Source organism: Chelonoidis abingdonii, chromosome 10, assembly GCF_003597395.2.
Source record: "Chelonoidis abingdonii isolate Lonesome George chromosome 10, CheloAbing_2.0, whole genome shotgun sequence".
NCBI classification, from domain to species: Eukaryota; Metazoa; Chordata; order Testudines; family Testudinidae; genus Chelonoidis; species Chelonoidis abingdonii.
In genome coordinates, this window is record NC_133778.1 from 47,754,275 (window position 1) to 47,777,927 (window position 23,653).

At 37.8% G+C, this 23,653-nt stretch overlaps 1 protein-coding gene across 1 annotated transcript in view; it reads left to right on the top strand.

The window, feature by feature from the left end:
* Positions 1–23,653, top strand: part of ITGB6 (integrin subunit beta 6) — a 44,027-nt gene that overhangs the window by 16,259 nt on the left and 4,115 nt on the right. The window contains exons 9-15 of the mRNA XM_032782069.2: positions 2,584–2,673; positions 7,186–7,320; positions 7,556–7,973; positions 9,076–9,298; positions 11,884–11,981; positions 17,323–17,442; positions 20,715–20,881. Coding sequence (XP_032637960.1) covers positions 2,584–2,673; positions 7,186–7,320; positions 7,556–7,973; positions 9,076–9,298; positions 11,884–11,981; positions 17,323–17,442; positions 20,715–20,881 — 1,251 coding nt within the window. The remainder of the gene's footprint in view (positions 1–2,583; positions 2,674–7,185; positions 7,321–7,555; positions 7,974–9,075; positions 9,299–11,883; positions 11,982–17,322; positions 17,443–20,714; positions 20,882–23,653) is intronic.

The window sequence follows — 23,653 nt, forward strand, 5'->3', positions numbered from 1 at the left end:
AAAGTTGCTGCCTGATTAAAACCCATAACAAGTCTCCTGTCCTTCTTGCGGTATCCCCAGGCAACTAATACATGTATTTTATGTCACCAAATACCAAACTGTTCCCCTAATTTTAAAATAGCAGTTGTCACATTGCATGGGAGAATCAAAACTAAAACAGCAAAGTATTGCATGACCACAGATGCTTTTAAAGTAGCATTGAACTTGTGGTTTTAAATTAAACATTTGCCAAGATTACTCAAAAACTAAAAACCAAGCGGCATGGGCGCATGAGGGGGAAGGAAGTTGTTTACACATGAGGCAAGTCGGCTTAAAATAGTTTATAAAAAAGAAAAGGTCAGGAAACAAAAAATACCTTCCTCTGGAATATATTCACATATGGCTGACCAAATAATATATCATTATTCTTAGCTGAAAGCTGTTTATAACAGAGTAAGTAATTAATTTCTTTTTAAAAGCTGTTGATTTGAAAATTATTTTTATGAGTATTGTGATGACAGTGAAAGTTTAACAGACTATGTGTACCACATTTAGGGTAGGGAAATCCACTGGTGTTTTAGGTTTTCATGAAACTGCTGATTTTGTCTAAAGCTTTGGGTTTCTTGGAATTTTTTTGGAGGTTTTCAAAACAGTTTTTCCTTAATTGAAATGTATTTTCCAGGAAAATTATGTTAAAAATCATTCTAATTTAAGCTGAGTTAAAAACAACAAAAATATATTTCTAACTAAATGGAATCCTGTGCCATGCAAACAAAAAGATTCTTCTTTTGAAGCAATTCTTCTTTTGCTTCCAGACAAAGAGAATATAGTTTAAAAATGAGCTGCTCAAAACTCTGATTTCAACATAGCCAAATGGCATTAGAAGCTCTCTAGGCTTAAGATCTGTTCAAAAAATGTCATGTGGTTCTTCTAAATTTGACATAGTACTCTTCCACCCTGGATCATATCACAAGTTCTATTCTCATTTACACTGGTGCAAATCATGTGCAACTCCACTGACCTCAGTGAAGCAATTTCAAATTAACTCCACTGAGAATGAGTCAGAGCAGAATTTTGCAAATATATCTGTAAATAAAATAAATCAACTATTTAGTAAATGCATGCTAAAAAGTTAGAAGGTCTATGTGTGTCATGCTAGCACTAGATTCAAAGCAATCATACTACACTGGTAAATCGGCTCGGAAACTTTATATGGAAAAAACATTAAAACATATGCTCAAAGATGGAAACTTTCTTAAAATCAATCCATAATCTGCACCTGTGCCTTCAGTGGAACTCACATTGTCATCCATGGTATTTTTATGCAAAGAGGAAAGGCAGAATATGGCCCGAAGCCCAATATGTTCCTGCTGTTTGTTTTGCATGCCCCAGATAAAAGGCAGTGACATTTTAGATTCCAAACTCTCCAACTCTCATTTATAATCAGCCTGCATAACGCCCATGTTTACAAAATGCAGTTCTATATTCTAAGAACAATCTTTCAAAGACGGAGTGCTATAATTCACAGGAGTCAGGCATGCCAAATCGCCTGTTGTAACATAAAATGTGTTTAATCCTGCTGATTTTAAATAGCACTTTAGTAATGTAATGAATGGTAGGTATTTCATACATAATATTTCAAGTAAGCATAATACTGATGGAAGTGCAAAGTATAAGAGAGATTTAAGGGAATCAAATTGTCCATCTTCATTGATTTTTTTAAATGTTTTTAATGTTTAAAAAATCAGCATTATAACGGCAGCTTTCTTCTGCAGAGTTTATCATGTTACCAATTTTCTCTTTAATTGCCCATTTCATTATCTCTAAGGAGTCCCATTGACGTCAATAGGCACTGGTTCAAGCCCTAAATGCACTGTAGACACCACCAGCTGAGATTAATATTAGCTACTAGTTCTAACAACTAGCTGCTGAGTGTCATGCTACAATGACAGCATGAAGGTGAGACTGGACGTTAAATGACCACAATTTTGGTTGCACAAAACCAGCATATAATCATGGCACTAGTCAAGCATCCTTCCTGAATTATAACTAACCATTGATTAACATGTGGTATTTCTATTCCAGTCAAAAAACAGCAGCAAATAGTCCAGAGCCTATGTTCCAGGCTCACCAATCACATTCTTATTGAGGCCTTATGGCCTCTTCATTGCTGAGCCCTAGTGCATAGTACACTATATGCTAGTTAACATGTTCCTGCCTCAGAAAAGAAATGCATATAGGGCCCATAGGAACAAGATTACAATAGTAGTAAGAATAGCAGAATCAGGCTCTGATTATTTTTATTAAAAACAAATAGAACTGTTGAGAGTATATTTTCATTTTAATTGGAGAACACTATAGGGTGAGATTTTCAAAAACTCCTAAGTGACTTGTGCTCCTCCAGAGCTTTCAACAGGACTTGTGCTTGCTCTGAGGTCACTTAGGTGCTTCTGAAAATCCTACTCATAATTCTTTAGATTGGTAGTTATGGGCTTGGGGGGTGGAGGAGGTTGCCAGTAAGATGGACCATACCACCTATTACCAATTATGCTTTCAAATTATTGTTAACAGCTCAAGTCTATATTTTATACTTGTTCTTTCCAGAATTATGCCAAACTTATTCCTGGAGCTACTGTTGGACAACTTCAGGAAGATTCTGGAAATATTCTCCAATTGATCATTGATGCATATAAGGTATGTTTATAACATACTTCTCCTTTTGCATGTCTGCTATTCTCAGCTATTAAATTGTGATTTGGTGAAAACAAATGCCTTTGGTTTTGTTTCTGCATTGTTTACAATAAGCGCATCAGTTGTGGACAGATGCCCTGCATTATAGAAACTTTACATCACTCTTGAAAAAGAGAACATGCAAGTTCAAATGTTGTTTGAGCATATTCATCACACTGTTTTGCAGTAGTATTGGAAAGCAGTGCGCTAAGAATGCTATTCTCTGCTTTAGCTAGGTGGTGGTGCCGCTGTGAGCTTGTTCTAATGTTTTTAAAGGATGGAATATAGGCAGGAAAAAAAGATTTGAATGTGTTTAAGATTATGTGGGGAAATACAAATAGGGACATAAACCTGATGCTGCCTTTCAGAGCTTTGTTTATAAAATACATAGTTAGGGGAATGTCTCTGGCTACATTTACAGTAATATATTGAGGGTCCTAGTCCCTGGAGGTTTTTTCTTTACTTCATTTTTCTTTATTACAAGCATGTACTCTAGCAATTACTATATTTAAAAAAAACCCTCTTTGAAATGATCATTTCCCATGCTTTTTTATTCTCATGTCCTTTATTTATATCATATCTCTAATATGTTCAACAAAATTATTTTGGTTTGCAGGACAAAGAAAAAAGTAACACAAATTGTGAAATCTTTTATAATTAATTGTAATAACTTTTTATACTATGGGTTTTCTAATAAATACCAACAGATTTTCAATAAAGTAAAAAAAAATATGACAATGCACTTCAAAATCAATCAATCAAGGGACTAGTATTGTAATAGACCTGGGGTGAAATCCTGGCCCCACTGAGGTCAATGATAAAACTTCCAGTGGAGCCAGGATTCCACCTCTGGGGTTTAACGTAGGACTAGGGGTAAATGCCTTCTGTTAAGGTTAATTAAGGATGGAATTTTAGGACATAGCTACTGTTTCTCCAACTTTAATGGATTAAAAGCCACTTTTACTTACTATCTGCAAGAGAGGTGAAGCTGGGAAATGGATCCTGGCTGCTCCCACATATTGCTCAGCACTCCACAAATAGTTTGGCTAGTTTGAAAAGTACAGGGTTCCTCTGATCAGGGCAGAGAGTGAGAGGAGTGCCAAGCAGAGCCTCATGTAGATACCTATGGTGCCACATATGAATCAAGGCCCCCTGGCTGAGAGACTTTCAGAATTTATTCATGTCCATTTTATTAATGTTAAAGGTTAATTATTCCATTAGTTCGTGTCTGAAACTCCTTTAAGCACAAAAAGCAAGTTAACACCAACACTAAGAAAATCCTTCTTTCCACCTCCTTGAGGGCAATATTTATTTTGCAGAATATTTTAAATAAAAATGAAGTGATGCTCCCTGAATGAAATACCATTTCCTTATATTTGGTGGGAGTGTAGAAAAGCTGAAATTGTGGTGGGAATAAAGGTGGACTTGTTAAAAATCACAGGATTTGGACTTAGGAATTCTAGGTTCTAGTTCCAGCTCTGCCACACTTTTGTGTCACCTTGCATTGTCTCTCTCTGCCTCAGTTTCCCCATCTGTAAACTAGGAATAATAATAATTACCTACCTCAGAAGGATGGTGTTAGGTTAAATCTGTGAATGTTTCTAAAATGCTTTACGTTCTTTATATGACTTGCACTATAGAAACTCAAGTTATTGTTAATATAATTCACAGATGTATTGGCCTCTAAAATCTTCAGTGGGAGTAAGCAAATTAGGAAACTATGAGTTGTCAAAATATTTGTTGTAAAATGTTCTCATATTTCCCCATGCCCCCCTCCACAGTGTGATTCATAGTCTCCAGTAAGCATATTGCGACTTGCTTTGACAAAGGTTAAATTCAGTATTAGCTTTGTATCTTCAAAGCACTCATTCAAGTTGCTTTATATCTGAAATCAAGCCTGTTGATTCCCAAGTTATTCCAGCATTCTTAAAAAGACACAGAATTCCAGCAGCCAGGTCCCTTTTGGCTTACAGGGTAATTAAGATTGAAGGAATAATATTTTAAACAGATCAGGTACCAGTTTTGATTGAGGGAGCTGCTGGCAAAGGCTCAAGTTTGTAACACCGCTGATGCCTGTTTCATTCAGGAAATCTTTGAGTTAAAAGTGCTTCTGCAGGAATGTTTAATGTACTTGGGAGCCAGATTCTGCTCCCAGTTATGCCCATGTAACCCACTAGATTTGAGTCATCTTCTTGAAGCCATGGAGGTGAAAACAAGGTGGAGTTTGACCCCGGATTTCCATTCATTTTCAGCTGAAGGTGATACATATTTTTAATTTAAAAAAACATTTCTTAAATAGAAAATGGAGATGTGGTGATAAAGATCTATCCCACCCATCTGACCAAAAGGATGATGGGCTTATGCACAGCAGCATTTAATTTGTACTTACAATTACAATTTCACTTTTAAATAGCTTTGCAGTCTGCACCTCAATTCCAGCCCTGAACCTCCAATCCAGCTGATGGAGTGAGGAGTTGAAAACCAGACTATTGTGTGGTACATCTTATAAAGTCTGCGTTGCCAACTCTCCTTATTTTAGCATCATTCTTATGGTAGCTGATGCTTTTGTTAGACCCCCAGCTGCTGGAATCAGTTACTGTGTGAGAACCTCTGCTTTTTTTTTTTTTTTTTTAAGGAATTTTCTTGCCTTCATGGCTGCAGAGAAAAGCTTGACCATGTGACCCTAAACATCCCCACACCAGATGGCAAATCAAAAGAACATAATATTGATTATTTTTAATCTCATGATTTTTAAGCAAATCTCATGATTTTCTGGGGCTGGCAATAATGTCACTTTCACTAAGGGGTAAATCCCTGTCCCTTCCCTATATGGGCACACAAGACCTTGGTGGCAGCAGAAACTATATAGTTCACTGCCTGGAGAGGGGGCAGGATTTGGGGTTGCCACACACGGATTGCACAGACCCTGCCAGCTGAATTAGAGCTCTCTAAGGAGGTTCCTTTGTACTTCCAAACAGAGAAGGCTGAGGAACAGCAAAGTCAGAGGAAGTGCCCATCTTCCCTCTTCAGAGGGAGATTCAGGCAGCACAGAGGCTACTTCAGCCTGTGGCTGGCGTAGCAGTGAGGAGGGAGAGATTGCATCCCATACAGCTCCCCAACTTGTTCCTCACTGCACAGCCTTGTTGCTCAAGCCGTGTGCTGTAGAGTGGATTTGGAGGTAAATGAATATATTAAATATCTTGCTTAACAAATGGGCTGCTATCCTTTATCTTATTAAAATAATACTTTAGTGAGGTTTTCCAGATGGAAAGACACAATTAAAATGAAGTAGACAAACAGATCATGTAGATAATCCAAAGCTTATACAAATGAGACAGTTATGCAAGTTTATACATATTCCACTTGCAGTTTCAGCTATTGCCCATTGCACCTAGTCCTGCAAATCTTTACTCAAGTGAGTGATCCCACCTGAGTAAAGATTTGCAGGACTAGGTGCAATCTAGGATTGCACCTGAGAATCTCCAAGGAAATTAAGAAAAAGTGGACATTTTCAAAAGCATCTAAGGTACTTAGAAACACAAATCCCATTGGAAGTCAGTGGGACTTGTGTTCCTAAATCCCGTAAGCACTTATGAAAATTTCTCATCAAATGGATTATGTATCTGAGGTTTAGCCTGATGCACACTATTGATTGAATTAGCCCATTAAAGTCCACAGGAGTCCATCTTGCCCCAGTCTTCAGTGAGCTTTAGATCAAGTCCCAGTATGTCGTCAAAAATGTAATACAAAAACATTTAAAATGAAACCCAGAAAGCAGACTGTGAGGGAGCGCAGGCAGCAACATGAAGAGTACCTCTTCCTTAAGCAATAATAGCATGATTTCTGGCATTACTGAACCTGTTTTGAGATCCAAGCAAAAGCTCATAAACTGAAAGAGTTTCCATCTGGGGAACAGAAGAAAACAGGAAGAAGAAGAGACTTAGATTTACACAATGGAGTGAGCCAGAGCCAGAGGATTAGGGCTGGCTCTGGTACTGGAAAGATAATGCCAAATCCTGGAGTCTTTTCTCTGGCCATTCTCAGACAAAACTGAAGTCAATGGGTGTCATGCCTGAGCAAAGACTGTAAGGTTACATGCTAAACAAGGAAAGCTACAGTGCTGACAAAGCGATCATATAAATTCCTCAGTAAGGCCATGGCTAAATTAAAACCTACAGAAGGGAGCAGAGTACTTAGAAATGAAAGAAGACTTATTAGAGCATTATGTACATTCCCTTACAAGTGCAGGATATGGTCGCTCTGGTATCAGATATTCAGCTGATAAGGCTGTTGATATTAGCCTAAAAGGCAATACTTTGTTCATCTTCCATTTTTCTTGCAAGAAAGAAGTATGTAAATAAAGTATCAAAATTCAGAATTCTTTACTGCATAGATAAAGTTGAGTTTTTCCAATATATGTCACAAAGATGTGGAGCATTAGCAACCATTCCATCCATCATGTTCCTTTTCTTTAAGGAGCTACGATCTGAAGTGGAGCTGGAGGTGTTAGGAGACACAGAAGGACTCAATCTCTCTTTCACGGCCATCTGTAACAATGGTACCATTTTTCCACACCAGAGGAAATGTTCCCATATAAAAGTAGGAGAGACAGTAAGTAGATAACAGATTCTCAAATGACATTCGTTCCTGTAAAACTGAGAGAGATTTTTAGAAAACCAAGGCAGAAATCTTGTTTCCTTTATTTAATAAATCTCTTCCAAACAAATTGAGAGTTATTAGGCAATACCTAATAAATTTTTGTTCTTGGCTGTGCGTTATATTTCCAGAGTATTCTTTGCATTTTGTATGCTGCAACCACGAATGGTTAATATATTTTCTTTTCCAGGTCTCTTTCAACATGACAGTAAGCCTACCTACCTGTGAGAAAAGGCGAAGGCAGATTGTAATAAAGCCCGTGGGCCTGAGTGATGCCCTGGAAATTGATATTCAGCTGGAATGCAGCTGTAACTGTCAGAAAGAGGCTGAGATGAACAGTTCCAAATGCAGCAAAGGAAAGGGCTCTTTTGAGTGTGGTGTGTGTGCCTGCAACCCTGGCTACATGGGTCCTTATTGTGAATGTAATGAAAACTCCCTGAGCACAAATTCCTGTAAAAGGTCTCCAGAGCAGAGCTCCTGCAGCGGGAGAGGTGACTGTTACTGTGGGCAGTGTATTTGCCATTTCTCAGTGTACGGAAATATTTATGGGCCATACTGTGAATGTGACAATTTCTCTTGCATGAGATTTAAAGGACTGCAATGTGGAGGTATGTCCACCTTAAACTATTTTTAAAATCTATATTATAACCTTTTATGTAGATGTAACCTTCATTATAGGTGTATTCCCAGATGTGAGCTAATTTCAAGGTTTGACATTTATTTTCATTTCACGTTGGCATGAAATCAGAACCTTTCTAAAATTTCTGAAAAAAATGAGAGAGAGAGAGATCGCTTCCTGCCCCAGAATATCCCATAACCCAGTGGTTAGGGCACTCACCTGGCATGTGGGAGTCCCAGCTTGTGGGTCTCCCACATGCTAAGCGAGTGCCCTAATTGCGATGCTATAGCAGCAGTGTCCCAATCTTTCCTGTTGGAGCTATTCCATTTTCTACAAATAAATAATTAAATATCAATAGGACCAGAGAGAATGAGGGACTGTACCCCAGTGGTTAGGACAAGTTCCTGTCTCTCCCACATCTCAGGTGAATGCCTTAACCACAAGGCTATTGGCAGCTCCAGGGTATGTGTGTCTCATTTTGTCATTTCCAGCTCTGTCCCCAAAACTGTACCATTTCTCTGTTTTATAATTATCCAAGTATGCCCTCTTGTATTTAATCGCTTTGAGCCTGATTCAGATGTCACGCTGGTTTTATATCAGTAACACCAATAATATAAGTGGAATTGCTCTTGATTTACACCAATGTCAGTGAAGTAAGAATCAAGGCCTTTATATTTATTTTCTTCTTCTGCACTGAATTCTGTTGTAAATCCACAGCAAGTCCATTAAAAACAATGGGAAGAGAGTTCAACTGACATCTCTCTGGAGTAGCACAGTAGTGAATCAGGTAGGTTGGAGTTATGCCAGTGTCAATGAAAAGACAATTTGGCCCATGAGGATCGAGTCTTATCTCCCACCCACATATATTAGGAGTGAGTCTACTAAAGTAAATAGAATTTCACTAATTTAAGTGAGCTGAGAATCAGGCCCTTTATGTTTAACTATACATTGGAAAGGGGGGGGGGGGGCTAAATATGAGAGGTGTTGGTAGTAATGAAAATGTGTATTCTGAAATAGAATGCTTGTAATGACTTCTTCTGTCACTTTTAAATGAAAACACTAACCTGGCAAGATAACCATTACTTTTCTAGGTAATGGTGATTGTGACTGTGGTGAATGTGTATGCCACAGGGGATGGACTGGTGAATATTGTAACTGCACAACTGACACTAACTCCTGTGTTTCTGAGGATGGAATACTGTGCAGTGGAAGAGGTGAATGCATTTGTGGAACATGTGTTTGCACAAATCCCGGGGCCTCCGGTAGCACATGTGAAAGATGCCCTACATGTGGTGATCCTTGTAATTCCAAACGGTAAGTTATTGTTTTTACCATGTTTGTATTTTCTGTTTCATTCAGATGTGTGCAATATAGTAATAGCTCTGGGGTGCTATTCCCAACACATTTTTCCTGGGTGTTGGTCCTAGAACCTAAGGGCTTCTCTGCTTCTTCTGTGCAACCTAACCATAATGCAGAAACCAAACGTTTCTCAGCATTGATCTGCTAGATCTCAAAATGAACTTTAGGGAAAATGCTTCCCCTAGTTTCAGCTGGCACAGAGCATCATGTCACATTTCCACTTCTGCCACTTGGTTGTACAAAGAAACCCTACAATGAATTCAGTTGAGCAATACTGACATCTGTTCGTGGAACAGAACAACACCACCAATGTCACAGAAAGAAAAACAAATAAGGAAGGAACATATATTAAAGTTTGCAACATGACTGTTATTTATGGCTACGGATTCATAAGGCCAAGTTCTGCTCTCAGAAGCTACACTAGATTTACACACATACAGCAACTCAAATACCAAATTCAGCTAAATGGAGTATGGATTAAGCAGGTACAGCTGTCATAGGAATGTCTGGGTGAGGTCAGTGGAGATAAAAGCAGTGGCATAAGTTATGCATCAGATGTAAGCTGATCTGAGACTGATCATAAGTGACAAAGAGGCACTGATTTCACCTTCATTGAGATAGGTAAAAGTGAAGCTTTCATGCGAGGGTATACCAGTAAAAGCATCTTAAAAGAGGGTAAGAAAAGCAGATCCTCTAAACACACACATTTGTATGCCTGCACTATCACCAAATCATTCGAGGATAAATTCAGCCTTGATATAAGTAGGCACAACTGCCCAAGTAGGCAAGGTGTTTGAATTGCTCTCCATTGAATACCGAATTGGTGCAAAGTACACTTGTGTGTTCACAGAATGCTGAATCAGTGAAATTTATGTTAAAGTATCTCTACTCTGCTACTTATATTGATTTATACCTGAGGCCTGCTTCTTCTCCCACACTGTTTTTACCCCTTTGGAATTCCATTGCCTTATTCTCAGTACAGCATTGTAAATGAGAAAGGAACCAGTTCCATGATGTGTAACTTATACTACCATGGCTCTGTACACCTAGTGGATCAGGTCCCAAAAGGCCAGTACAGTTTGCTCAAGACTCACATGCATAGGCTAAGTGCATAATATTTTGAGTAAACGTAACCCTTGAGTATAAGTACATTATGCTGTGAATATATTGATCTGATTGACTCTGACTAATTCAGCAGACTAATAGGAGATATTTAGTTATCTGATGAGCACTGAGTTAGCAGATTAAAAATATATTCCACATCATCCATTTGTGAGACCTTTTTCATCTCGCCTCTTTCTTTGTCACTGGCATGACAGCTGAAACATATGGCTTGAAAAGCCAAGAGAGAGAAGACTGGAGGACGTGGCTAAGTTAAGAGACCAGGTCAGAGGGGACTGAGAGACATGGGTAGGCAGTTGAGAAAGTGAGGGCAGTAGTTTGAGAAACATGGCAAATATGACAAAAACACCAACAACAGTGAATGTATCTACATTTGATAGGGACTATCCCATTACCCACTCATGTATTCTATTTACTGCTTCACTTGTGAGTGATAAGGTCACCCCCATCTCATGAAAACAATCACAGTACTCTCAGCATTATTCTCACAGAGGGATGTAATTCAATGCCACAACTATGAAGGCCAGTTTCTTTTTAAACAGCCAGTCCGTCCTACAGAGTTGTTCTTCTCAGAGTCTCAGCCTCTGAATCCAGTCAATGCTTTAAACCTAGAATTGTTCCAATATACTTTGCAACAGCAATTTTCTTATGTGAACTTCATTTATGTATTTTCTTTATTCCACTAGCAGACTCTAGACCCGCTCCAGCTCCCATTGAATCACTGGGAGACTTTCTATTGACTTCAGTGGAAGTTGGATCAGACCCTGAGTTTGTTTTTAAATATTCCAGTAATTGTACAAGTAAATACAATAAAGTAAATAAGATATTTTGAAGTTACTTTGCCAATAACTTGCATCAGCTTAATTAGCATCTGTGTTAGTAGCTCCTGAGACAAGTGAATCATATTTGAGAGACATCTGTTAAGATACCTGAGCATGTTTTTAGTCACTTTGTAAATATAACACACTATTTAAGAGATTTTAAACATAGAGAGATTTATATTAGATTCTCAGCCTCCTCACACTGAAGACAGTATCAAATATTAGTCCATTTGGTAGCCATTTTTCTGACAAGTATTTAGTGTAGACTTAATTCAGAACCTTTATCTTTAAAAATGAATGCTGTGTATGAGTAACCCCATTTCTTTATCAGATATACATGAATAATGTTGCCTGGGGTTCTGTCTGGTAACTAACAAGAGCTTAGAGAGAAAGAGGGCAAAAGAGTACTTAACTACAGTACCTTTATTCAGGGTTTTTTTGAGCCAATACATATCACATTTCTGAGAACTACTGTATCTATAGCACAAGACCTTTTGCTGGCTTCTTTTTAAAAAGTAGACAGCATATATATTCTGCTTTATATTTGTGCTTTGTAACAGACAGAGATTGATGAGCTTTTGAAATTATTTTTCACAGGAGCTGCATAGAATGTCACTTGGCTTCTGATGTCCAGTCACAGGCAGAATGCAATGAAAAATGTAGATTAGTTGATGCAACTGTCAACAGTGCAGAAGGTTTGTACATCTTTTATTTAACTGCCTTTTGCTGTCTGCCTTATTCATGGCTTCATTTTTCATTAGTTTTACATAAAAGTATATACAATATCTGAAAATTACTGCAGTACATACATCATTTTGTCCCCATGGGATTGGCTTAAAAAACTATACTGGTTATTTGATCCAATCACTATCTATCAACATATACAGTAGTGCACTGAGAAACATCCTTTTTAATCCTTCAGGTTAGTTAACTCACCACTATATACCTAGTTTCCTAACCAACTTTTGAAAACTATAACCCATCTATGGCTGAATTTTAGTCTTACGTGCACTAATACAAACTCCCAGTGAAAGCAGTATCCTGACAAAAGCATCTGGGTGTAAAATTACACCCAACCATTAAGTTTCATTATGATTGCTGCCCTCAGATGCACATGCAGTGACCCCTTTGAAGTCCATGAGAACTTCCAGGACAGAGATTGACCTTGAATAAAATACTACCCTCATAGATAAAGAAATAAAACTTTAAACAAGACTGCTAAGCAATATCATTGCTTTTTCTAAACAGAAAAAAAGGGAGGGGCCTGCATATAGTTATGCAGACAATCTATAATTACTTCCAGTGGCAGCTAATACGCTGACATATTGTAATTCTGAGGCAAGGCAGCACAATCACTATGCTGGAAACATATCACAGATATGACTTCACCTCTAGATCAGGCAAATATAATAATTAGGACAACAATGCAGAATGTTGTATGCACATCTTGCAATTGTTTGCACTAAACCTCTGGGAATTTATCCACAGGATCACAAATAGCAGCAATCCAGTGACATTTGCATCCTTTCTGAGAAGAGCTTCAGCACAGTTGTATTTTGTGGTTTCTGTTACAGATATCAAATACAACGTGCAAAAATTGTAAGAATTTATCTTTGGGGGCAGTGATGGCAACATTGTATTCCAGAACTTAACAATAAGTTACAATGATTAATGTATGTGGTATATATTCATGAACATATGGAATTCTATCAACTGTAAATAAGTTCATAAAAGCAATTAATCACTGTTCAAATGATAGATAAATTTCTTTGGGTGATACTAATCTATAAATCCAAATAAGTTCCTATAGTTTATGATAAAAGTACAATAAGCAGTATATATTTATGGCAAAAATTCTCAAAAAAACATACAAGTAAAAATAATAAATTGAATAAAAAGGTTTGTTTGGATAGTTATTTAGAAGATGGTGGGTAGCATGGTTATTTGGTATCTGAGTACCTTCCATACAGTTTTTGGTATCATTGTATTCTTAGTACAATTTTTCAAAAAGCTATCATTGAATGGCAGATCTTTGTAGTCAAGGATACATCGAGCATTCTATTTAAGGTATCCACATCACTGCTGAAAACTAGGACTAGCCCATTGCATTGTCTGTATATTTGTGTGTTTTGCACTTGAGCCTCTTTCAAATTCTACCCTTCCCTGACCATAATCTTCAGCTACTGTAGACTTTGATTTTGTTCACAACACTAGTATCAACTGCTGTAGTAAAAACTGCATGATAGTTTCCATTCTAACCCCACAAATAAAATAAATAAAATTATTGCAAACTATATTTGAACAGCCTGATCCAAAATGGTTGAGAGTGGTGGGTGGAGTGATTGATTTGGGCATGGGAATAGCCCTCAATGAGGAGTGACTTTAAGTGGTCTGGGAGAAAATTAATACTTAAAAGAAAAAAATTATCAGAGGTTCCAAAAACAACAGAAGAACTGCAATGCAATGAGAATTCATCAAGTTGTGCATTACTTGCCCTATGTAACTGCATAATCTTGTCACTGTTACCCTTGTTCTTCCTCCCCCAGCTTCTTATTCATTGTTAGTTGTACATATTTGTTGCATTTCATCCCATATTTGGACTGCAAGATCTTTGAGGCAGGGACCGTCTTTTAATCAGTTTGTACAGTGGTTAGCACTATGGGGACTCAATCCTGACTGAGGCATCTAGGTGCTATTGTGATAAATAATCATACTTGTTGGCTTTAACTTAACAGGTTCTGGCCCTTTGAAATTGTACATAGTATGTATGTATCTGTGCGAGGGGTGTTTGTTAGTCTCTGAAAAGTTTGATCCAAATCTCATTAAAGTCAATATAAAAGCTTCCATTGACTTCAATAGTAGTTTGGTCAAGTCCAAAGAGTGCAGTTAAGGTAGACTGCACTAGGCATGGCTAACATAGCTGCATAGTGGCAAGTACAGTGAAGCTGCATATGGACTGAAACAGGGGGTTTAGAGGATCCCTTCACTCTTTTCCCATAGACCTTGTAAGTGGCAAAGAAGTTAAGAAGGGTTGCCCATTTTGTAAGATTCACAAAGGGAGCCCTGTTCTGTTGCAATTTAGAAGTCCTGCTACTGGACAACGTTGCAACCTCAACTTGGGTGTTTCCTGATTTTTGAGTGCTTCATTGTGAAATCTGAATATTTTTAAAACATATTTTTACATGGAATATTAAAAATTTCTGAATAGATTTTGTCTGAAAGATTCTTTTACTAATAATTGTTACAGGTAAAACCTGAGCTGATTACAATTGAGAAACAGTCAAACACAAACACCCAAAATACACACAAAAACACATACACTTTTTGTTCTGTTTCTTCAGATTGCCTACTTTGTGCACTTTGGCAGTGCACTGTGCAAAGTCAGTTTCACCTCCCACTTTTTAAGTGCTAGTATCACATGTATAAGTGCTTTGCAGGAAGCTCACTTGAATGTTCTTGTCCCTACACTCCAACATGGTTTCAATATAACACAGCTGTGGAGGTGCTGAAGTTTCTGAGTTTATATGCTGTTTTTCATGGATGAAGAGAAATTGTCAAATTAATGTTAAGTATTACAAATTGAAAAATTCTAAAAATGCTGAGATAGCCGCAAAAATCTATAAGTCCTACAGGACCCACAGAAGGAAACTGAGGAAAGGTCAAGGAGGCATCTGTCCCTCCATGTAGCTGGGTATGGAGCTACAAGCCAGGGAGCTGCGTTAGGAGGAACATACTCAACCAGCTTATAGAGCCAGCAGAGGAGAGGATCAGGAAAATGAGCTGCAGACTGGGGAGAGGGCCAAGCATTTGTTTTGAACTGCATCCCTGAGGCACATGCAGAGCCAGGGTTCAGTGTGTTCCCATACTCCTCCCCCAGCTCTGATCCGCACACACATCCTATCAGGTCTATACATGTTCCCTTAGTGTTTGTATGAATCAGAATAAAGCAATTCTAAAAGCCCAGGACAGTATGATTAGGAAAGAACGAAAAGGAGCATAAGCAGCAGATATATTTGACAAAAGTGATTTTGTTCCACTTTGGCATAATTAAGAACATTTAAGTGGAGGCACCCCTTTAAAGCTGTCAGCGTCCCATCTCAGTGCAACGTAAACCTCAGGCACTAATCCTGCAGTCCTGCTGCCTAGGATGAACCTTGCATGCTATCTGACCCTGTACAATGCTGAAACACTTCAGAAGGAATCAAACTGGTGCTGTTGGAATAGTTTTAATAGTGGGGTGCTGAAAGCCATTGAATAAAACTGTAAAACCTGTATATGATGGAAACCACTTCAAGCCAGGCGGTGCTGCCACACCCACAGCATCCCTAGTTCCAGCACCCCTGAACTGCTGTGTACATTTTTTATACTTACTCTTCCAGGACCTCATATACTTAAACAGTGGGACACCTTAGAGGATTAATGAATATATTCAGTGTAAATTAAATTTAAGAAATTAAAGCAGTGTTGTCAAAAATCCTGAGATTAGTATAAGTCATGACAGTTTTAAAAAGTAATAAATTTGGGGTTCCTTTTATTTGCCTTCTGATTCTTGAGCCTTTTTTTTGCACTTGGGTCCCATTTTTCAAGTTTTTCTCTACCATACTGAGAACTAGAAACTTAATTTTTTTTTTTAATGAAAACTGAGATTCTCTTGTAATCACTTGACTACATGGCCACATTGCATCCCTATGTATGATATAAATAAAGGCCAAATTATATGAAAATATGTGATACATAGTAAATAAAAGTTGACATTGTGTATGTACAATAGCTTCCTTTAAAATTCCATTATTGTAGCCAAGTTATTTCTTTGTCTGTTTGTTTCCTTTTTTGTGATTTGGATGTTTGAAAGGTTAGGGTTGGGCTATTTGGCCCTCCTTACTCAGCCAAATTCCCATAGAGTTTTGTCTGAAGGAGTGGTGAATAGAGCATTAAATGCCAATAACATTTCATTTTTAAAAATCCATTTGACGAACTTCTAGTTTTCTCATATCTATCTAAAAATAACAAAGACCGACAGGCTTCTTTAAAAATCCATTAAAAGAAAAAGCTAATTTTTAGAGCTTAGTTATTGTATAAAAGTCTTGAAACCATAGTTTATAACAGAAGCAACAACAGATGTTCAGCTACAGATGTGTTAGCAGGCATTGCTAAAATGAAGGATATTTTCTTAACATAAAGATATTACATAATGTTAGAATTGGAATTGTGGCACTTCTGGAATTGGATATACGCTCTCAGATTCCAGTCATTTTGCTTCTTATTTACTGTCTGCCACAACTATTCGTTCCCACCCCCTACCTCTTGAATGAACCCAACATGAAAGGTTCCCTACTTCTGAAAGGTTTGAAAAAAAAACTGGATTAAGTTTTCCTGTACAGTTTTAAGTGAAGGGGCAAGTAAAACTGGACAGATAGTCATAATGGATTATTTTTGTATCTGCCTTCTGCTGAATCACATTACAATGATCCCACAACTACTTCTGTTATTAGTTTATATTTTATTATTGTCACAATATATGCCACAGTATTCTTTAGGAACAGCATTGTGGAAGGAATAAATGGCAGTCCTTTTAAAGGTATCAGTATCTGTTTGATAAGTGACTATCTACTTTTGAAACATAATCTAGACATACTGCCAGTAGCTCTAAGCCAAAGAGAACATATTGTTTACTTTGTACTAGAATCAGGGCTATTATATTCCCTAGATAACTGGTGGAAAGTGTCTTAGAAGTATTTGCAATTCATTGAAATTCACACTACAGCAGATTGATAGGTGCACTTGATGGTCAGTGCAGATTGACAACACCTGGATGTACTCTTCTGAAACATAAGTGGAAAATCTAAAACAAAAAAAAAGCCATTTAGAGTGAAAGAAAAAGTTGTTAAATACAGTGGACATTCTTAGGATATTTGTGCAGTTCTCTTCCTGACTTTACTCTATGTTGAAAGGCCATGACACACATTAATCCATAGTCTCTGTTTTTATTACATGTTAAATTGCGTTTGACCTACTGGGTGGCTTCTTTTTCCACAGATTTCTCAAAGGATAAATCTATTCCCTGCACTTTACAAGGGGAAAATGAATGTGTTACTACATTTCTAATGGCTACAGATGAACAGGGAAGGACAATCATTCATAGTATAAAGCAGAAAGGTGAGTTGTTAATATCACCTTTTTAATATATGCACATTGTGAATTAAAAGTACAGATGGGAGAATCGAGCCATACATATTGGAAGATAAGCAAACTGAGATATTACGTACAGTACTGTATTTTCTTGTGTTAATAGTTTTCTCTACCTAACCAAAGAAAAGCACCTCCTAAAATATTTCTTTCATGTGATGGTGAAATGAGATATGACCATTTTTGCAATACAGGCAGTATGGAATAGTGGACTGAGCACAAGGCTAGGAGTGAGACATTGCTGATCTAAATCCAGCTCTGACTCCTTCTGTGGCCTTGAGACAACTCACTCTATCTCTGTTTCAGTTTCCTCATCTGTAGAGTTTGGATAACATTTCATTCTCTACAACACAGAAGTGATGTGAGGATTAATTAGTTAATTTTTCAAAAGCACTATGGGAGTACTAAACATTATGAAGATGATGATGATACTAAATACCATCACATACATGACAAATTACCTGTAAAATCTTATTCATATAGATACAAAAAAATTCAATAGATTAACAAGAATCCATAATAGTTACACTAGATTTGATGAAGCAAATATTTTTAAAATTATGCCCAGTCCACATACTGTAATTACATTTAACACACCACTATTACCAAGTTTTGAATGATTTTCACAAAGTTACCCTAGATATTCAACAGTCATTTTTACTAAGGTATGTCCTTTCATTTAAAAATATTCAAGATCATAAAATATTTTCATTGCTGTATGATAGCCTCTTTATTAAATATATTTACTGTGTTTCTTTAAAGGTAAGGATTGATGGAAATAGCTTACCGCAGGCATGCTGCATGCAAATGCTTTGCAGCATTCCCCACACAAGTTTGACGACAAACCTAAATTTTAATCTGCTGTTCCACTTCTGGGCCTGCCTCAAGCAGAGGAACAATTATGCTTTGGTTTTGTGATGTATGCAAATGTGAACTAAGATGAGAACACCATGGATGCTCAAAAGAAGACACTCCTCTTCTCAGTTACTAGATAGCACATTTCCAGGCAGTCAGATCTGAAGTTCAGTCTGCATGAACAGCTAATGCGTTCATCCATTATTCAAACTAGACCTCTCAAAATGAGTTGCATAATGACATCAGTCAAAATAGTCATGCAAAATAAAATTTGTGTAAATTATGCCAAACTGAAACAAATTCTAAATGTCATCAGACCATGGTTCAGCAGCAAATTTCATAAAATAGTAACCTTCATTGACTTTTATGAGTAACACTGGTTAATATTAAAATGATCCTTTAATTGAGAGCTAAAGAATATGCCCTCTGGGCTTTACAAGCCTATGTTGAACTCTATAAAAAAAATCTATCCCAGAATAATATTGATTTTCTATTCTAAAATGTCCATATTCGACCTAGGATTGCTAGCTAGCATTTATAGAACCGAAAACATACATAAATAAAATAAATAAATAAATAAATAAAAAATTTAAGCCATTTAAAAAGTAGTATTGAACTTATAGCATGGTAACACCTTACATTCACCGTGGAAATAAAAGTGAAACATTTCCAAAACTGAGGTGTCTAGAATATTTCTGTCTGGTTCAAAGATGTTATTACCTGTTTTTAAACACGGGTACCCTAACAAACTTTACATATCCCACACCTAGACCTTTGTAATTAGCACCCAGATGTGTGTAATGAACATTTATGCACTGAAGTGCCAAACTGAGCAATCAAGTGTGTTATTCCGAGTCCTACTTAGGTGCTTTTGTTTGAAAACTGGGTGTCTGATTTAATGCAGTATCTCCTTATCCAGTACTTCAACTTACCTTCACTCCATCTTTACTCATGAGGTTTGGTCACTGACTGGAAAGGACATGACCATTTAAGATAGGGCTGAAAGTGACATCTGTTCAGAACTCAGAACTGACTGGATTCACATAGGAAAGACCATGTTTATATTTTTATGAGTATATTCAAATCAATGGAACCCAAGACAAAGCACCTTCAGTGTAGTTTCTAGGGGTCTGATCCTGCCCCACTGAAGTCAATGAGAGTTTTGTCATGGATTCTATTGGGAGCTAGGTTAGCAATACTGTTTACATTATGGCAGTGGACATTGGAAAACAGCGGAAGTCTTTCTATATCTCATTTAGACCTGTGTGAAGAATTTAAATTCTGTTTTGCACAGAATTTTGATATTTCAAAATTTGGCTTCACTCTGAATCAGAACCTGAACATTTCAAAATTCTCCATGAAAGAAAATTCCAGAAAAATAATAATTTTGGATCAATCAGAACATTTTGTTTGGATAAAATCAAAATGTTTCATTGATATTATGACTTTTTAAAAATGTTGCATTACATATTGTAATATAAAGAAATCATACTGAATTTTAAAAATTCCAAACAAAAAGATTCAAAATAAAAAATTGAAATATTTCATCTTGAAAATGTTGAAATGAGACATTTCAACATTGTCTGAACTTTTTCCCTTATTTTTTCTCCTAAATGAACTTTCTGCAAAATTGACATGATTTCCCAGCATTTCTATTTTCGACAACTGCATTCTCTGATGGAAAATGGTTCTGTTGTAACTTTTTCCAGGCAACTCTAATCTTATTTATTTGAGTCAAATCCCAGTCTCACACCTGAGACATTTCAAGGGAAATCTTGGGTTTTCTTGCTTTTCTTTATTTTTGAGATGCCATTTCCCCCTAGCTTCTCCATTTCACCAATGCTATTTCCCTGTGTTAGTAGTCATCCACTAAACTGCCAACAATCTAGTCAGCATCTTTCCCTCTGCAATATGCCTGAGTGCTGTTAAGTCCAAGAAGTGAAACTATTGTGAGACTTCATGCTACCACTATGCCAATCAGTTTTCTTATTTCTTTTGGAAAAATCACTTTTGGATTTTTATTTTTGGTGTTCCAAATTTAACTCTAGAGAATCTCTAGTTAATTTTGTATTAGAGCAATGGGAAACCTCCATAGTGAATTCTTTTTACCCTTGCAGTATAATCCTTCTGGGCCAGTTTCTCAAACCTTTTCATAAGCCTGGTTTGAATTTCATGGAAACCTGAGCTAAATGGTGGCTTCAGCTAAAACTATTTCAGATGAGTTTCACTTTGAATTCTTGGGTTTGTATTCAGAGACTGGAAAGATACATGAACTTGAAAGAAAAGGCACATGCAACACCCAGCAAGGAAAACCAGAAGGTTCTTCTGAGCTGTTTTCAATTAGCTATACTTGTAAATAACACTCATAGCTTGCTTTGTTTCTACAGATTGCCCACAACCTCCAAACATTCCGATGATAATGTTGGGTGTTTCTCTTGCTATCCTTCTGATTGGCATTGTTCTACTTTGTATATGGAAATTGCTAGTTTCTTTTCAAGACCGAAAAGAGGTTGCCAAGTTTGAAGCAGAAAGATCAAAGGCCAAATGGCAAACGGTATGTACTTGCATTAATTTTATACAAGTCTCTATGATTTGGCTCAATGGCTCTCAAATAATAAAGGAATTGGACAGATTTCCCAAACCATACTTTTGTGTCAGTAGATTTTCACTATATAGCATGCTATAAATTAAAATTGTAATGGGTTTTTAGGAATGAATGAAAAATAGATGGATTTTAATATTCTTCATTATATTTCTTCCACAAACAAATATGATGCACTGAGATGTTGGTTTTTTTAACGAACTGGGCATCTAATGAATAATTTTATATGCATCTGTTACTAAATAGTTTGATTAAGATTAGAGGCACAATCCTGTTCCCATAAATATCACATGTTCCTTTTGCCCTGTTCCTTCTGCCTGGAACTTTTGCTCTTTTGCAAAAGTCTTTAAATGAAAAGGGCTGGGAACCATCTGTTCAGTAAGCTTTTCTAGAGAAGAGTGGAAGGGATTTTAATGTATTATGATGTATTAAATAGTGATTCATTGACTAAGTCAAAGCTACACAGAGCAGAGTAGCATCATGATTGACACACTTCAGCAGGACCAGTCTCTACATATTCTCCAGCATCTGAGAAAGAAAAATAGGTACATCTTAACTCCAAGAATGTTTCCACAATGCCTTTGGTTAGCCAAGGCTGGTAAGAGGGAGGTGAAAGAATAGAAAAGCCATCAGGAGACAATAAATAAAGAAACTTCTGAAGGGAAAATCAGTGAGGCCAGACAAAGGGCACTGGAAACTAGCATTAACATACCTTGTGTTAGCCCTGAAAATCCCTGGGGTTTCCCTAATTAACATGTGGTACAGTCTGAAGTGGCTGACTACAGTAGAGCTGAATAAAATTCTGACAGCATATGTCTTCCACCACTCTTGCTGAAAGTGGGAGAGAAGGTATTTCCAAGGCCTGTCAGCTGCCCATAGTGACACTGGTAGGAGATGGGGAAGCCACTGCCATGCCCCAAGAAGACTGACAACAGATAAATGAAAGATCACAGGCCTGTGGTAGGAGAAGACCTCTTGGGGAATTGGGAGGCTATCTGAGCATTCTGAGGTTTACATGCATCTCAGGCTCAGGATCCTGAACCTCAGCTAAAAGTTTGTGTAAAAGATAAAGAAGCCTCATTTTCATCCAAAGCCTGGAACCACAGAGGTTTTCTGCTTGCTTCAGGTTTTGTTCTGAAAGGAGTGCATAGCTTTGGAGTTGCCATATTGTTATATTAAAAATCCCAGGGAACCTTCTACAAGAGTAGGGGTGAAGTGAGCTGCTAGAACTTGGAATGGGCAACAGCGGCTGGATCACTTGATGACTGTTTGTTCTGTTCTTTCTCTCTGAAGCACCTGGCACTGGCCACTATCGGAAGACAGGATGCTGGGCTAGATGGACCATTGGTCTGACCCAGTATGGCTTTTCTTATGTTATGGAGCTAGGTGTAAGCTGTGAACTTTGTTCCAAGGTTTAGGCTCATCTCTTAAATAGCTGATGCATTTCACATCAGAAATGCCTGTACTACATGAGTAAGCAAAATCAGAGAGCCTGATATTGTGAGGAGTTGAGCATCCTCAACTTCCAATGCCTGTGAAGACTGAAGGCCCTCAGCAGCTCAGAGCATAGTTTGGAAAGCACTTTGAGCTAGACTGAGCCATTAAGCTCAGCCCAGAGCAAGGGACGGTGTGTAACTGCCATTCCAAGAGATGGTCAGGCAAAGAATTATGTCTCAGAATTACAATTCCACTCCAGTTCTCCCCTTGCTCTCTGATGGGGAGTAAGTTACTTCATCCCTGTTTTGGAGTGGTTTGCTCCCTGACCCTGTGAACTCAGCCAGCTATTCTGACTTGTGAGTAGTGTGGTGGGATCCAAGGTTCCCACTCCCTGCCCCATCCATCCCCTATCTTCCCCCTACACACCACTTGCTTACAGTGGAGAGTCCTGATTGAGCATTCTCTGATCTCCCCCAGAGCCACGCTCTGTACAGCTCTACTCCTCCTTAGTTCTCTGCATGGCCAAATAATGGGAATGTCAATGTTGCTATACAACAAACACTTTAACTGACTCATTAGTACTACTTGCATATAAAAGAATAAAAGGAGCATTTTGCGAGAACATTTTTATTCAAATAGAAAACTGTTACATGACATTTCAGTGTGTTGGTAACAGTAAAAATGGGTTAACCAGCAGACCTGAAAAGACATGCAATATCAACTGCAGATTAGTGAGTTGCTACAGTTTTCTTTAAACATGATTAAAAGAAGCTATGAAAAAAATCATGTTAATATTGTCACGGAGTCCCCGGGTGATGCTCTGGAACTGCTCCCCACAAAGCCAGTCAGGACTTTGGGGAGCCTCCTCTCCCTTGGAGCAGACTTGTTCAGGGCAAGAAGCTCACACGTCTTCACCTCCTGGGTCTCTCCTTGGAGCATTCAGCATCCTCTGCGCCTGTATCTACACGGCTCTGTTTAGACTCTGTTACTGTCATCAGAATAAACGCCTTGTTTTTGTGGCTGAGGTTAGTATGACTGCAAATTGGGGGTGCGAACCTGTGGGCTTCCAGACCCGCCTGGGTGCGGGTCTCGTGTGGAAGCACGGCGGATGGGCAGGTGCTGAGCTCAAGGAGAGACGAGGAGTGTGAATAGTGTGAGTTACTTGCCATGAAGCATTGCTCGAAGGAGGGAGGCTCCCAGTCCTGATGGTTTGTGGGAGCAGTTCCGGCATCACCGGGAATCCGTTGACCATGTTCTGTTTTTTTTCATTTTCTCTTTGGTGTGGGG